Consider the following 18,164-nt stretch of genomic DNA (forward strand, 5'->3'; position numbering starts at 1 on the left):
GATCTATCAAAACAACACAATAAAAGTAAAAGTAGAAAAAGAACTAACTGACCCTACTGAAGACAGGGAGATTCCTTGAGTCCTCTATTGTTCAACCTGATTATGGATGAAACAATAAAAAAAGAAAGAACTAAAAAAGGATAACAAATGGGAGAAAAACAACTTAAAATAATCTGCTATGCAGACGACTCAAAACTACACTCTCAGAGTGAATATGATTTACAATGTATGCTGCACCAATTTAATATAACCGCTAGAAAATTTAACATGTTAATTTCCCCAAAAAAGACAAAATGAATGCTTATAACAGCAAATTTACTAAGAATTTTTTTAAGCTGGAAGGTCAGATAGAAGGTCAGAAGCAAATTGGAGCTGGAAGGTCAGATAATAGAGCAAGTGATGGTGTTTAAATATATAGGCATCACATAAAGCTCGAAACAGAAGTGGAAGATCAAGTGAATAGAGCAAACAAAACCGCAGGTTGCCTGTATGAAACAATATGGAGAAATAAAAATATCGGTAAAGAAATGAAAGGCAGAATTTACAAAACAGTCATCAGACCAATAATGACAAACGCGGCAGAAACACGAAATGGTCTCAGAGGGGACAAAAAGGATGTTAGAAACAGTAGAGATGAAAACACAAAACAACACAAAAATTGATAATAAAACACTATGGGATAGAGCTAGAAGTACAGATATACGACGTAGAAGCAAGGTGGAGAACATCAAGAACTGGGTAAGAAATAGAAGAGTAGAATGGGACGATCATATAGGCCGAATGACAATAAATAGAGTAGTAAAAACTGTAAGAGACGGTTCTCCAATAGGAAGACCACGTAAACGTTGGAACGACAGCTTACTGAAGGCACATTAAAAAACAGAGTCATGTGTACATAAAGAAGAAGAAGAAGACCAACGTATTGGGATCATCGTTAAACCATTCCGGGTTTCGAATTTTCCCATGGTCAGATTTACCCAATGCTTCTTTTGCTGGATACTCGGCATAACCATCTTCTACTTCTACCGTCTTTAAAACAAAAAAACCAAAGCGTCATTACCCATGTTTCATATTGACATAAAAATATACATATATGGACACTTACAACCCGGTAATAATTATGCTCAGGTAACAAGGAATCAGATACAAGAAATATTAAATAATGCATCAAGCACATCAAGAGTTCACAAAACCCGAATGATATAGATATAGATGCACTTAAAAACAAGTTAAATATCTTATGGAAAGATAATAACAATACTTATGTCTTACCACTGTAGTGACCAAATTAACAAAGTATACAGTTGCTTAAAATAGCTGTATTGTACTGTATATATACAAAGCTACTACACAAATCATCCAGATGGCACGTCACACGGAGGAACCTCCATTATTATTAGGTCGACAATCAGGCATTACGAACTAAACCGATGTTCAAAAGATCACATACAAGCAACCAATAGAGGACTGGCATGGTTCACTGACAGTCTCTGCAATATATAGCCCACCAAGGCACTCAATAACTAGCGAACAATATGAGCAGCAGTTTACTACACTTGTAACTTATTAATTGCGGCTGGTGATTATAATGCCAAGCATACACAATGGGGCTCTAGATTAATAACACCAAAAGATAGACAACTATTAAAAACAACAGATAAGCATCATCAATAGCTGAACCAACCTATTGGCCAACCGACAGAATTAAAATCCCTGATCTTGTTGACTTTAATTTACAAGGGAATTTCAAAAAATTGCGTGTTGGCAAACTTTTGTGTTGAATTGTCGTCTGACCATTCTACAATTCTAATTACAATCAGCACTGACATAATACAAAAAGAACATATACACTAATTGGAATGATTTTCGCGAATATCTGGATACATTGTTGGATCTTTATATTCCTCTAAAAACCAATGTTGATATAGAGAACACAGTGTAACATTTTACAAGATCGATACAGAATGCGATATGGGACACAACTCCATGCCAAGTGACAACTAGCACTCCTCAAGAACTGCCTTCGATAATTAAACAAAAAATAGCCAAGAAACGGAAAATAAAGAAAATCTGCCAAAGAATTCGTGCTCCTGTAGACAATACTAAATTAAATCAAGCTACCCTAGAACTCAACACCTTAATACTAATAAAAACAATGAAATTTAAAACTATATTAGAAACTTAACAGCTTCAGAAGCTACTGACTATGATTTATGGAAAGCTGTAAAAAAATTTAAAATAGGTGGTCATTTGACAAAAAGTAATGAGGACAAAGCCAATGTTTTTGCCGAACACTTAGAAAAAGTCTTCCTACCATATCCCTCTGAAGATAACTTCCGACATTGAAGACAAAGTGAAAGAATTTCCGCAAGTCCCATATCACCGGGAACTACCTATTCAAAATTTTACCCTTAACCAAGTCATAAGATCCATACATATGTTGAATCCAAAAAATCTGCAGGATACAACTTAATTAGTGCTAAAATTCTGAAACAACTTTCATACAAGGGACTGAGGTATTTGACACAAATATACAATGCTGTTTTATGAACGGGGTAGTTTCCGTTTTTGTGGAAGGTAGCCCACATTATACTAATCCCTAAGCCAGGAAAACCTGCTGAGCAAACAACATCCTATTAGCCTACTCCCTGATATGGCAAAGTTACTAGAAAAATTACTTGTAGAGAATATAGAACCAATTCTGAAAGCAAATTCCTAATCATCAATTTGGATTTAGAGCGAAACATGCCCCGATCGAACAAGTCCACCGAGTTATAAAAAAATTATATAAATCCTTTGAAGATCAAGAATACTGCCTTGCTCAATTAGTAGACATAGCCCAAGCTTTCGAGTTTGGCACGATGGAATATTATAGAAAGTCAGAAAAAACTTACTGAACAACATTTTTCTTATCCTCAAATCCTACCTACAAACTAGACACTTTCAAGTAAGGTTTCAAGACAAAACCACCCTACACCCAATACTCTATAACTCTACACCCAATAAGGTCTGGCGTACCCCAGGGAAGTATACTTGGTCGGATAGCCTTTATCATCTACACAGCTGATCTTCCCACTATTAAAAATATAACGATTGCAACATATGCAGATGATACCGCTGTTATGGCATCTCACAAAGACATCTCGTCATTGCTTCTCAAATCTTGCAGACTCACTTGGATGTTATTTCCCCTTGACCAAAAACCTAGCGAATTAAACAAAATGAAATTAAATCTATCCATGTCACCTACACCTAGAAGAGGTGCTGTCCAACTGTGGCATTAAATGGTCAGTTCTTGCAACAAAAAGAAGATGCAAAATATCTGGGAATCCATCTGGACCGACGATTAACTTGGAGGATACATATATTTGCTAAGAAAAAAAAATTGGGCTTAAAAACAAATTTTACTGGATGTTAGGTCGTAAATCACAATTAACAGTTACCAACAAACTGTTAATTTACAAAGTCGTCCTAAAACCGATATGGAGTTTCCAGTGACTTAAAAGCTTATTTTAAAAATAAAGTGTTGGGGTTTTTGTGGCGAAATGAGTGGTCTCAAACTAATTCTAAGCTGACTAAGATCAAGAATAATGTTTCCCAGTGGATTCCATCGTCGCTTAACAGGCGTGAACAAATTATGCTTGCGCGTCTACGTCGAGGACATACCACTCTTACCTTTTCACAAAGAATAACCCACCCATATGTGATCAGTGTAACATTTGATTAACAGTTGAACACGTTTTAATAAATTGTGATAAATATGATCAAGAAAGACATAGTTACAATATCTCGAACTCTCTAGAAGAAGATCTAGGTCAAGAGTGTTCCTATGATAATATAATTGGATATCTAATATCTATAAACATTTTCTATAATCTGTAGCTATTCAATTTTGTTATTTGTATTTTGTTCCATCGCTAATAACCTTTTGGTGGATGCAACTTTTATTCTAATAAAAAAAGTAATGTAGTCGTATTGTAAAATTAAGTTTAAAAACCTTTTATTATTAAAAATAGTTTTGTTTCTATTATTTTAATTAAAAAAAAAACGTTATAAATCAGTCTCGTTAACCAAGTGCATTCCTTTTAACAAAATTGCATAGCCTCGAGAGAAATTTAATACCCTTTTATGTATTATCTACCCTCGATTAATTCATTAATGGGGTGTATTTTATTTTCATGCGCGCGTATTAAATGTCACCAGGAAATTCTTGGGTGGGTGTATTCGATTTCAACAAACATTTACAATGCTTTCTATTTTATTACACAATTTTTCGATATTTTTTCTTATTTGGAATAAACTATTGTGTCAATTCATGTCATCGATCTTTATTTGCAAAACAGTTTATTTTCTACATGTCGTCTGGGGTATCCTGAAGGGAAATAAAAGATATATCGATGTGTTAGATTAGATTTAGAAATATGCTTTATTGTCACTGAAAATTGTACAATTTTATGGACAAAGCTTACAAAAAGTCAAAAAAATAATAATACCAATTAAAATTTACTAAAATTACATAAATCATCAATATCACAAAATAAAACAATAAAATATACAAACCATTGCAAAATTTTACTAAATTACAAATTGCATACTAAAACCTTACGAACTAGTTTACGAATAAGTTTAACCCTCCAGCAGCCACGTCTCTTAAAGTTACATGAGTGGACACACTGCGGCACTTAATGCCGCACATAGAAAAAATGGTATTAAAAGTTAAAAATTATCAAAACTTTGTCAGAAAAATTCGTAAACGACGCAAAAAAAAGCGTTATTTTTAGCAATTTATTGTATGACTTTAACATAATGTAACGACTCAGGCACAAAATATAAAAACAAAGGAAACGTTTACAATAAAAAATATTTTCTCACAAAAGATCAAAAAAGAAAACTATCTAAATACAAAATAGTTAAATTAGTCTTCCTCCATTGAAGGATACAAACACATATTACACTGAATTTTTTTCTCACTATGATTTTTGCAAACAAATTATTGTCATGAGTCACAGGAAATGGTTGTTTTATTGTTTTTTGCGCACTGCATATATGGCACCGTCCACTTCCACTTTGGTTTACCATGCTGGTGAGTTCTTTGGCACTTTGAAAAGGCAGCAGAAATTCTCTTACATTTTTTGGAAGTGTTAGTATCTTCCAACGGTCTTCTAAATGATCCCTCATCAGGGAGAAACTTAATTCAAGTAAGAAAAGGCCAAAAGTCTAAATGTATATCAATTTGGATGTGAATGTGTATGAGCCCCTTCCTATATCAGTTGGCCCACTTACGGAATTTGCAGTTCAAATCGATAACCATAAACAAATTATACTGTGCATGTTTTTATAAGTTCCCATATTAATTATTATGGCATTTTTATTAATATTTATTAAAAACAGTACCCTTATGGTTTTTTTTATTTATTTTCAATAATACCTAAAAAAAATTCACTAAACTCTGGCTATGCATTCACTTATGTCAACGTACGTTAATTTTTTTTTATAATTACCTTAAATCCAGAGGTCTTCTTCTTCCTATGCCGTCCCCATTAACGGAGTTTGGCGACCACATTTCTAAAAGTTTCTCTGTCTTTTGCAACGTGGAATAATTCGTCTACAGTCATGTTTGTCCAGTCTCGAATATTTCGCAGCCATGACTTCCTCTTTCTACCTATTCCCTTTTTACCATCGACTCTACCCTGCATGATGACCTGCAGAGGTAGCTATGGAAAAATGAGATCAAAAGAGAAAAATGAGATATTGTCAGTTTAACAAACGTATTTTGAAAAATTGACGAAGATGGTCAAAAGACCATAAAGATTGGACTCAGTCGAAATGAGATTCAATACAATGGAGTGATGAGTCCAGATTTGACGCAGGAAAAATGAAGCTTTCCATCCCGACTGTCTGAAGAGAAAAGTCAAATTTCTTGCATCTGTCATGATCTGGGGCAGCATGCCATCTAAAGATGTGGGAAAGTTACATTTTATCGATGAGATTGTAAACACGGACAAATATTTGAATATTTTAGAACAATCTCTTTTACCGATTATGGAACACCGTTTAACATCAGCGGAATATTTTGTCTTCCAACAGGACGGCGCAGGTTGTCATACCTCAAAAATGTTTGAAAGTTTAAAAAAAAGTTTAAAATGGATTGAAGACCATGGCATACCACTTCTGGAGTGAGTTTGCTAACAGTCCCGACTTTTTCCTATAGAGACTTTGTGGCGCGAAATGAAAAAAGCTTTAAGAAAACACCTTGCCAGGTCCGTCAACGAATTGAAGGAAAAATTTCAAGAAATATGGGATTCGTTTACATTAGAATTTTGTCAGAACTTGGTAAAAACTATGCCTCGAAGAAATGTGAATGTCATTAAAAATAAAGGGGATGTAAATCAGTGGAAAACTTTCACATTTTTTTGTTAATATTGCATATTCTATGCGTTTTTTTAATTTATTATTATTCTGTTTAATCAATAGTTTCCATTACGTTATAAAATATTTTCTATAATTAGGAAATTCAAAAATGTTGTTCGCTCCATTAAAACTTCTAAAATTTACGCTGCGCTTTTATTTTTGTTCTCTAAAATTTAATTTTATATCAGCTGTATCATCCTGTATCATCAACTTTCTTTTTTGTTTCACAACTTTGTTTTTGTTTCACAACTTTGATTCGGCTTGGCGCACTTGCCATTTTTGTGTGCCACTTTTGTAGGATATATGAATGCAACATTCGAATCATCGAATCCATGCATGTAGAGTTGACAATCTTAGTTTGTAATGATCAGCGTTTACGGCTGTTTTTAACATTGTGTCAATATCTTTGAACTTAGTGGATGTTGCTTCGCTTAAGTAACAACGATGCGAAGATTCTGTTCTGATGTTCCAAAATTTTGGTTCCTTTACTATGTTAGGAGTACAAAGAAACTCATAAATCTTAGAAATAAAACCATAACTATACGGTATATCAGTTTTTAAACATTTCATAAATATTTACAATTTATCATTTAATTTTCAAAAGTTATTTATTACCGGCATAGTGGGCAGTAGTGCGGGTTTCCAAGTTATTTTGAAAGTCAATTAGCTATACTTTATGGAAATATTGGACATTGAGCCTAATGCGACCTAATACATAACTTTTCGATTAGTTGAAAGGAAATTTTCGTTTTATTTTTATGTTTTTGTTCAAAAATTGTTTATAAATAAACTATTGTTACTATATTCTTTTACAAGCGTAAAGCATTGAAAAACAAAGTACATACGTAGAGAAAAATTATCTCAGTATCCAAACAGTTTCTATGATCGGAATTCAATAGTACCAACCTTTCCATAGACAACTTAATAGTCAAAAATATCTATAAAAAACTTTGTTCCCTGGACTTTTGGCTACGTTTTCAACATTTCGTCCAAAGACTTGCAAATTTGCAAGTTCCTGGAATGAATAGGAGAAGAAGGCCTGGGGAGTGTCGCTTACGCAGGACATGTCGGTAAAGGGAATTGATATTATTATGACCCTAAAAAGAAACTTGACTGAAAATCTAATATATAAATTTTAGTAAACATTAGTAGTTTAGTAATTAAGGAAGCCGACCCCGCCTAGAGATAAAGGCAAAGAAAATAATAATTTATAAAACTTTAAACTATGCATCTTATATATTAATCTTTATGTTAATCTATTTTAGATACACAGCTGTATCGGTGGTTGAGATGGAATTCGATAGGATAGATATTAATCAATGCCCACCAGGTATGGGAAATAATGGACCAAATATCTTTGCAGATACGGCTAGGTGTAAAAAGGAAACGACAGAGGTAAAAACTGAACCACACTTAACTTTTTACTTTCTTTTCTATTAATTGGTTATTAAGATTCTCAGCTATACAATGGATTCTGTGACTAATAGTATAGTTCTGAATCTACTTTATTGTGCCATTTTTATATTACTATATTTTTTTCGAAATAAACCACGAATTAGAACTAAAGTATCTTTATAATTAGAGTAAGAGTAATTATCTAAAATCTAACCACACTCCAATCAGGCTACTCATCAGTCATCTTATCGATAAATTAAATCTCACCCAAAGTAGCCTACTTAAGTAAATATAAAATTAAACTCCATATATGTACATTTTAAAAATTATACAGGTTTATGCTCCCTACAACGCAACACAATGACGAGAAAGTAAAAACATTGTACGAATAAATATATCCGCAACCAATAAAGATCCTGCTGACTTGTTCATAATATGTTGAGATTTCAACGCCAAAATTGGAGAATCAAGGAAGACCCATTGGAAACACCACTAGGAAACTTTGGAAGTGAAAGAAGAAACGATAGAGGCAAACAGCTATTAAATTTTATTTTAGGAAATAATCTGTGTCCAGTGAATAGCTTCTTTAAAAAAAATACACATAAGATGGACTTGTGAAAGCCCAAACGGAAGAAAAAAAACGAAATCGATTTTTTTTACGAAAACGGAAAAACTGAAATCAAAAAGCTAAAAACAAATCGGGAGACACAAAGACGAATTACTAACGATAGCTGAACAATTCTACACAGACCTTTAGAGATAAAAAAAAAACAGACAAAAATACACCGCTCCAATCATGGCAAAAACAGGAATATTAAACAAAGGATTAGATTTGATGTCCGATATAATAGAATCAAAAATCACAGATGCATTAAAGGAAATTAAAAATAGTAGAGCGCCAGGTAAAGATGAAATTGTGGTAGAAACACTGAAACATGGAGGACAAAAACTAATTGAAAAAATGAATCTACTGTTCAACTTCTGTCCTCAAAACGCCATTGTTCTACCAGAATGGAACAACTTTTAAGCCACATGTACAAGTGGTTTACCAGAATAATCGTTACAATAATGGAACGCAAGTTGGGAGACCTATCAGCCTAGAGAACAGGCAGGATTTCGAAAAGGTTACGGAACTAACGACCATCTCCAAAGCCTGAAAACCCTAATAGAGAAACCGTCATTGACGTACCTGAAAGGTTGGTTTAAATATAAAAATATCTATCTGAGACTAAAATGATGATAAAGTTAGTACCCAACCAACATATTAACATCGACGAAATAAGAAGAACTGGTAGATAGATATAAATATCTGGGACATGAAATTAGCATTTGCAGAGATAACCAAACACATGAATTAAAAAGACTAATATGTCTTGAATGGGCAGCATATGGAAAACGACGACAAAGTGTTCTACCCCTATGTCTGAAAAGAAAAGTGTATGAACAGTGCATTTTACCAGTACTAACGTACGGAGCAGAAACACTCACCCCAACAAAAGCTTCAGCCACTAAACTAAGAGTGACACAGAGGAAAATAGAACGATCCATGCTGGGAATAACAAAATTAAAAACAAGGATATAAGAAAAAGAACTTAGGTGACTGACATCATTCAACGAATAGCTAGGCTAAAATGGAGATGAGCAGGACATATAGCGAGGATGACAGAGGATCGATGGACAAAAAGGCTGTTTAAATGGAAAACATTTGAGGACAAACGATGTGTCGGGTGACCACTAGCACGATGGACTGACGACAAAGAAAATGAATAAAAACTGAATGAGAGAGATCCGGAGGGGAGACAAGGAGAAGAGGCCTATTTTCAGCAGTGGGCGTTTGAAGCTGGATGATGGAGAGTAATTATAATAAAATTGGAGTTCCTGTTTACATTTCACGACGCACCATGGTAACCGCTGACATAAACAGTCTAATTTGTTTAGAATTCATATCTTGATAGTGTATTCATTTAACTGTGTTGTTATAAAATAAAGCTTCGACTCGTTTGGCTATTATGATTTAAGATATAGTAACGATATCACTCCAAACATAGATTTGTTTATTTTTTTTTAATTACATTTTTTTAGTGCGAGCCAATACATGGATGGGGATTCCGTAGAGGCGGTTATCAATGTCGTTGTCTACCGGGATACAGGCTTCCTTTACAGGCGAGAAGGCCATTCTTGGGGGAAAAAGTTGAAAGGGCAACTGCTGAACAGTATTACAACGGTTTTGACTGTCAGAAGATTGGATGTAAGTATTTTTGATCATTGGTTGGTTATAATGGATATATATATATATATATATATATATATATATATATATATATATATATATATATATATATAGATACGAATGTATAAACAACTACAAACACAGTAAGGTCTTGTTTTATAGAAAAGCGCATATAAAAAAAGACATTACTTGCCTTGAAAAAGTAGGGATACGTTCCGTAGCCTTCTAAAATTTCATAAAACCAAGACAAAAACAATGAAGAAAATCTTCAGACGTTAACACTATTATTTAACAAAATATATACCACTGGAATCTTCCCAAAAAAATAAAGCAAATAGATGCTCACAGTTCAGATTAATTAGCCTGATGAGCCATTTTCTAAAAATTTTACTCAAAATTGTACATCAACGAATATACAGAGAATGCGAAAGAAACCTGAGCGACAATCAATTTGGATTTCGTATGGGGCTTGGTACAAGGGAGGCATTATTTGACCTCCAGATATTACTACAAAAATGCCGAGATCAGCGAAAAGACGTGTTTCTCTGTTTTATCGACTAGATAAAGAAGCGTTTGATCGAGTAAAACACACAGAACTCATAGAAACTCTAACACAACATGGTATAGACCATAACACTGTAGCACTTATTAAAAAACTATATTGGGGTCAAATGGCGTCGATCAAAAGACAATCGTCTGACAGCAGAATTGCCAATAAAAAGAGGAGTTCGTCAGGGCTGTGTACTTTCTCCACTGGTCTTCTTCTTATGGTGCCTATCCGTTACGGATGTTGGACACTAACATGGCTATTCTGACTTTGTTGACTGCTGCCCTGAAAAGTCCGGTAGTGGTTAAGTTAAACCATTTTCGCAGGTTATGGAGCCAGGATATTCTTCTTGCCCAGGATCGCACCAAATGTCGACATTAATATTTGTATCTATAACAAACATATAGAACCAGTGCAAAGATTCCAGTATCTTGGTTGCTAGATAACAAACGATCTTGACCACGAGGTCGAAATACGTGCTCGTATAGAATATGCTAGGTCCGCATTTCAACGAATGAAAAAATTCCTAATAAACTCTACGTTATCGTTGGATGTCCGATACCAATTTGTAAAAACGTTTATTTATTCCATATTACTATACGGAGTGGAAACATGGACTCTCGGAATTACAAGTATGAGGCGTATAGAAGCCTTTGTGATGTGGGGTTTTCGAAGGATGCTGAAGATCTCTTGGACAGAGCACGTGACCAACAACGAGGTGCTGAGAAGAATGGGTACTGAGAGAGAACTCCTAAATATTGTAAAAAACAGAAAAACGAGTTATCTAGGACATATTTACAGAGGAGAAAAATACAAATTCCTACGACTTATAATGGAAGGGAAAGTGGAAGGAAGAAGAGGTCCAGGAAGAAGAAAATGCTCCTGGTTGAAGAATGTAAGAGACTGGACAGGCATGGACATACATTCGATACTAAGAATAGCTCAAGATAGAGAGCAATTTGCTGTAGTTATAGCCAACCTTCAGTAATGGAGAAGGCACCTTAAGAAGAAGAACAAAACAAAAAAAATTGCAGAAATTGCTCAAAATCATCTTTATCGTCAGAAGAAACTGTCTCTGCAATAGATATTTGCAGTAAAGGCGATGGATTTTCACAAACTTCATTCTCGTTCTGTGTAGCTCTTCCTTTTCTGACAATGTAATCAGTAATTAAACTTTGCGATGATGATACTATTAATTTTTTATGTAGCTCACGATATCCTGACATGCAGTTCTGCAGCTCACGTTGTAATTTAAAAGCTCGTTCAGAATTAAGGTCATTAATAAGAAAATGATTTTCTAATACCTTCTCGAATTAATTTGGCAGTGAGGGGGTTGGTTTTTCTTCCTTCCCATTATCATTTTCTAGACTCACGACGTCATCTAAAGTTTGATCAGTTATATCATGGTCACTTAATGCATCATTCACAAGCAATTCATCTATATCATCGTGGCTGAAGGTATTAAAACCATCTCCGCCAGTTTCGTGTGCCAAATTAATTATTTCATCTGATAGTGTCGATGTTTGAATGGTTGCATTGCTTGTTACACATGCTCGCCGAACCTTTTTCCAACAGGCATTTAAAGTTCCTGGTCTTGTTTGACGCGGAAGCAGATGCAACATGAATCAAACAATCAAAAATAGAAAATTGCTTCCACACGTCTTTTACTGTTAAGGGCTCATTTTCTAGTTTACTCAAGATGGATTTGTAAGTTTCCTTTATGTAATATTTTTTAAACGTTGCAATTATGGCTGGATCTAATGGCTGAATAAGGTTTGTTGTATTGGGCGGAAGAAATACTATTTGAACGTTTGGATGTTTTAAGTGTGGATAACCTGCTGCATTGTCAATAATTAATAAAACTTTAAAATCGAGAGATTTTTCCTTCATATAGGCTTCTACTTCTGGTACGATACAATTATTGAACCATTCTGTAAAAATATATCCCAGGCTTTCTTGTTAGCCATCCAATACACTAACAGTTGTTTTAAATCTTTGCCTTTTACAGCATGTCGTCTAAGAGATTTATTTATTAAAAGCGGTTTCAACATTCGCTCTCCAGATGCATTGCTACAAAGTAATAATGTTACTCGATCTTTACTTGCTTTATGTCCACTTGCAGTTTTTTCATCCTTTGCGATGTAAGTACGGTTGGCATTTTTTTTACAATACAGTCCCGTTTCATCAGCGTTAAATACTTGATCGGCACAACAGTCCCCATCTTAAATCATTGTCGCTAGCTCCTGTGGAAATATTTTTGCTGCTGCTTCATCTGCTGTAGCACTCTGATAGTATGAAATGCATTTCTTTTTGTAAACCCGGTTAGCCATCCTGTGCTTGCTGAAAATTCTTTACCAACTTGGGAAGTGGAAGTTATTGGCTCTGACTGTTTCATTAACTCATGAAACTGAAGAGCTTTTTCCTGGATTAAATAACAACTTACAGGAATTCTTTGAATTTGTTCAATCCAAATTGCGATCGTTCTTTCTAATAATACATCCCTTGAGTAAGATGAAAATTTGGCGCTTAATTTTGTACCAGAAATTATAGATTTTCTTATAGCCACTTCACTCTTCTTAATTGCTCTTACAGTTGATTCGTCTAAATTAAAATGTTTTCCAATTGCCGTATTCCTAAGCGATCTAAAATTGCAATTTTCGTTCCCAACGAAATTGATTGTCTTTGATGGCCATTGACCTTTTCTCCATTGGCCCAAATAAAATCTTAAAAAAAGAAATAAAAAATTAAACTTACAATATTGAGATGACAAAAACCTCTTCTAATGAAAAACAAAACTTTACGACACTCTCTTAAAACGTTTCAATACGAAAACCGTGCTGCTTATTATACTGCAACTTGGAATCAGCAAAATTTTAAACAACTTATTATAAACCTAAGCACCGCTTAGAGAAAAATTATTTTAAAACAATAAAAGGGTATACCTGTGTATGTGACGAAACTCGCAATAATATAATAGGGACATCATGTAACAAAAGAATCCCCGAATTGCAAACGCTCACTTTACTGACATCTGTGGATGCGAATAGTTAATATTTAATTATAATAGTTAATAATAGAAATTTTTGGATGAAATACAAACTGCACAACTTTAAAATCACATAAACATAATCCGCATAAGAAGAGACCTTACTGTACTAAACTTCGCATCAAAAATCAAAGGTAAAACATCACAGACGGGAAAAACAGCTAGACAAAGTAGATAGAAAGAAACTAGAATATGAACAATACCAGGACAACTATCCAAGTTTATTTTAAAACTAAACAATAATATCGCAAGATCTGAATGATTTAAAATTTTACCACTTATTAGTGGTTTGATTCAGTTATAAACTTTGTCTTCTTCTTCTTCTTCTTGTAGGACATGGTCCTGTTTATTATATCATCCCAGCTCTTGTGATGTTGATGTCCATTCTGTTGACATGATCTCTCCATTTGCGGCATATTGCTCGTGTCCATCTTACCACATTCTGGACTCCAGATTCTCGTAATCTATCCTCATTCCTTATTTTATCTCTGAGAGAAATCCCTCTTATGGTTGTTATTACTTTCATTTCTGTAGTTTTCATCAATCTTTTTTTTTTGTAAGCGACGTTTCAGCTCTTGTTTTCGCTACGTATGTTAGTACTGGTCTCAAACATGCTTTATATATCCGGGTTTTTCCTTTTACGCTCATATATTTGTTGCTCCATTTGATATCCCTTAAGTATCCCAATATCGTGGCTGCCTTGTTGACATGTTTGTTCACTTCATCTGCAGTGTATCTATCATATGATACATCTATTCCGACTTAGTTAAAATTCATGACTTGTTCTATTGCGTTTTCGTTAATCATTAGTTTACCTCTGATGGGGCTCTTGTTTAAATATGTTTAACTTGTGTAAGTTATATTGTTATATTGAATCTGTAAAGTAGGCGCTGGAGGTCATCTTCAATTTCTGTCATGATTACTGCATCATCCGCATAGCAGAGGATACTTAAAGCTTGGTTCTTTATTTCACAGTTCACCCTCTTTCTAACTGCTTTGTAAATTTCGTATGTCTCTGAGTTTTTGTTGCTCATATATCTTATGTAGATATCTCGTTTTTCCTTAGCTGCTATCTTGAGTTCGTCTGTAAACCACGGTTTATTGTTTTTTTTTTGTCTGTTTGTGTTGATTGCACGATACAGCTAAAACAAATAGACGACATCGAAGATATAAACGCGAGCTGGGAGTTTGAAAATTAAAAACAACATCGAAGAAGCAGCAAGAGGCAAGAGAAACGAGAGGCTTACACGAAGTACAAAACATCAAATACTCCAGAATCCCGAGACACCTATAGAAGAATACGAAATGAAACCAAGCAGTTGGTAAGAAGAACAAAAAATGAACACTGGGAACAGTTTACAAAAAGGATGGAAAGCGACTTCTACGGTACACAAAAACAAATATGGAGATTCATAAGAAATCAACGGAAAGAAATGGCAGAATTGAAGGAATGCAATAACATACCAGTAAACGAATGGGAAAGGTACCTGAGGGAACTGTTTAAAGGAAAGGAAAATAATAATCAACACAATAACGTACTTGAATTAAGACACGAAATAGAAATCAGTTTTCAGGAAGTAGAGATAGCCATGAATTCACTGAAAAATAGAAAGTCACCAGGACCAGACGAAATAACCAACGAGCTCCTAAAACACGGAGGAGAAAGTATAACCCTAGAGATGACAAAACTTATACAAAAATGCAAGATACCAGACGCATGGAGAATCAGGATAATGATACCAATGTTCAAGAAATGAGATAAAGAAGACCCCAACAATTATAGAGGTATAAATCTACTGGACACCGCACTTAAGCTTACCACAAAAGTCCTAACCAACAAAATCAATAAACTAACAACTTTATCGATGAACAACAAGGATTCAGATCCGGAAGATCCTGCGTAGACGCCGTATTTGTACTAAGAAAAATCACAGAAAAGACCATCGAGTACAATAAACCAGCATATCTATGTTTTATAGACCTGACAAAGGCTTTCGATCGCATCCAAGTCGAAGACGTCTTACACCTACTGTATAAAAGAAACATACCAATCAATATTATACAAACCATCGAAAACATCTACTTCCATAATCGAATACAGCCAAAGATAAATGGAAAACTAACACAGTGTATACCAGTTCAAAGCGAAGTCAGACAGGGTGACTCGTTAAGCCCACTTCTCTTTAATATAATAGTGGACGAAATAATACAAGGTCATGGTTGCAGACGACGCCGCATTAATCGCGGAGACAAAAGACGAGCTCCAAAGATTCACATCTTCAATACAACAGCCAAGAAATACAATATGATAATATCAGCAGAAATAATCAAATGTATGACAACATCTAAATACCCACTACGCTGTAAAATGGAAATTGATGGGAAAATAATAAAGCAGGAAGCAAGGTTTAGATATCTGGGAATAGATATCACTAGTTACGGAGATGTTAAAGAAGAAGTACGACAACAAAGCCTAAAAGCAAGTAAAGCTGCGGGATCTCTTACTGACACAATCTGGAAGAACAAATGCCTAAGACAAGATACAAAAACAAGAATTAGCAGCAATTAAACCTATATTAACATACACGGCGGAGACAAGACCTGATACATCTAAAACGAGACGACTACTACAAACAACAGAGATGAAAATACTTCTACGAATATCAGGGAAAAGTTTGTTGGGTAGGGAGAGAAGCGAAAGCATAAGAAGAGCATGCAATGTAGAAGACATAAATGGATGGGTGACAAAACGGAAACAGGAGTGGAACGAACACATTAGTAGATTGGCAGAGGATAGTACGAACAGCACGAGATAAGTCACCAAATGGACGAAGAATTATTGGCAGACCAAGAAAAAGATGGTGCGATAATTTAAACAATTTACGAGCCTAATATTAAAGAATAAACAGTCTTTAAAGCCTACATACAAGAAGGAAGAAGAAGAAGAAGAAGTGTTGATTGCTCTTTGTCCTATTATTTCTGCGGCACTACTTGTAATATTAGCTTTTAGTTCTGCTTAAGATTTTCCAACGCTGTTTACTTCTGCTACGCAGTTCCGGGATACCTTTTTGTCCATTCTTATTTGGTAGAGGATTTTAGTGCTCTGGTTTTCCAGGGATTCTATATTAAATTTTGTTATATAGTTCGGTTTCCTTCTTCTCGTGGATTTATACGCGATAATTCGAGCTTTGCATAAGACCAAACTATGTTGTGTGACAGCGCTGAAGTTAGCATTCTTACGTCAAGTATGTGGCTAGGGTGCAGTTTCCTGTTACTGATTACAAAGTCGATCTTTGACTTTTGGCCTCTGGTATTGTTAAATGTATATTTATGTTGTGACTTGTGATCTAAGTATGTATCGTTTATACTCAATTAATTATGGGCGTTTATCAGTTTATCAGTTTTTCTTCGTTTCCATTTGTTTGTTCTTCGTTGAATTTCTGCATAGTTCCTGGTATTCTCAATTCTTGAAATGAAATCGCTCATTAGGAATACACTGCCCGATTATTAATGTTGTCTAGTATGTCCTGTAGCTATTAGGGAAAATGATTACCATTCACGTTTGAATTATTTGTAACAGATGACACTTTATGAAATCTTGATCTTATGAAATAATAGTTATAGTATAGTAATAGTAATATAATAGTAGTATAGTATAGTAGTAGTATAATAGTATCTAGTAAATAGTAATATATAGTTTTTGCACTCGATTAAAATATCTGTTAACTATTAATATTTTTTATTATAGGGATTCAAAAACTACCTGTACAATGGGAACGTTCTGATCCATATTTAAGAGAAGTAGTATTGGACAAATATCCAGAGTACTGGAACCAAACTACTGGCCCAGCCAGTTTAAGCCAACCAGTAATGAACATCCATCGAGTTTTAGATTATATTCTAGGTATGAACAAAGATAACTGCAGAAAGTACAAACCCGAAGACCTGCAGCTTTATGGAGGAATTATGCACGGAGCGGAGGAATTTTTCGAAAATGAAGCGAAAATGGCACTCAGACTTGCAAACTTCATTAGCGCTTTCTTACAAGTTTCCGACCCGAAAGAAGTTTATTCTGGGAAAAGAGTAGCCGATAGGGAGCTCACAGAAGATCAAATGATTGGAGAAACTTTGGCTTTAGTGTTGGGTAAGCCTCTTTATTTTTATTATTTCGTCAACTCTCAATATTAAATTTATATGTGTCAAATAGTTTTTGATTCTGGGAACTGTATAAATTTTCTTAGCAATTCATATGTTCCTGGATATATTTTTTTAAATCAAGCACTTGTATCAAGTGCTTAAGATTGTATAACACTTAGATCTGAATGTCTACAACTTTATTATCTGAAGACATTACCAGGGCTCTTGTAAATCAACTCTGCTTTACTGCTACATGTAATATTTGTTTACTTAATATCAAGATAAAGCTATTCCACCAAAAGAGCCATTTAACTAAATATACAAAGGAGTACATAGAAATCAAAACGAAACTAATACGACAAATCAAAAAACTAATGGCAAATTAGATAATACATATT

General features: G+C 34.4%; 1 protein-coding gene across 2 annotated transcripts in view; it reads left to right on the forward strand.

Annotated features, from left to right (window-relative positions):
* LOC140439965 (uncharacterized) overlaps positions 1 to 18,164 on the forward strand; it is a 57,714-nt gene that overhangs the window by 12,842 nt on the left and 26,708 nt on the right. For both annotated transcript variants that reach the window (XM_072530176.1, XM_072530177.1), the window contains exons 3-5: positions 7,677 to 7,806; positions 9,889 to 10,054; positions 17,378 to 17,773. In XM_072530176.1, the coding sequence (XP_072386277.1) occupies positions 7,677 to 7,806; positions 9,889 to 10,054; positions 17,378 to 17,773 (692 nt within the window). The remainder of the gene's footprint in view (positions 1 to 7,676; positions 7,807 to 9,888; positions 10,055 to 17,377; positions 17,774 to 18,164) is intronic.

This window comes from Diabrotica undecimpunctata, chromosome 4 (assembly GCF_040954645.1).
Source record: "Diabrotica undecimpunctata isolate CICGRU chromosome 4, icDiaUnde3, whole genome shotgun sequence".
Taxonomy (NCBI): Eukaryota; Metazoa; Arthropoda; class Insecta; order Coleoptera; family Chrysomelidae; genus Diabrotica; species Diabrotica undecimpunctata.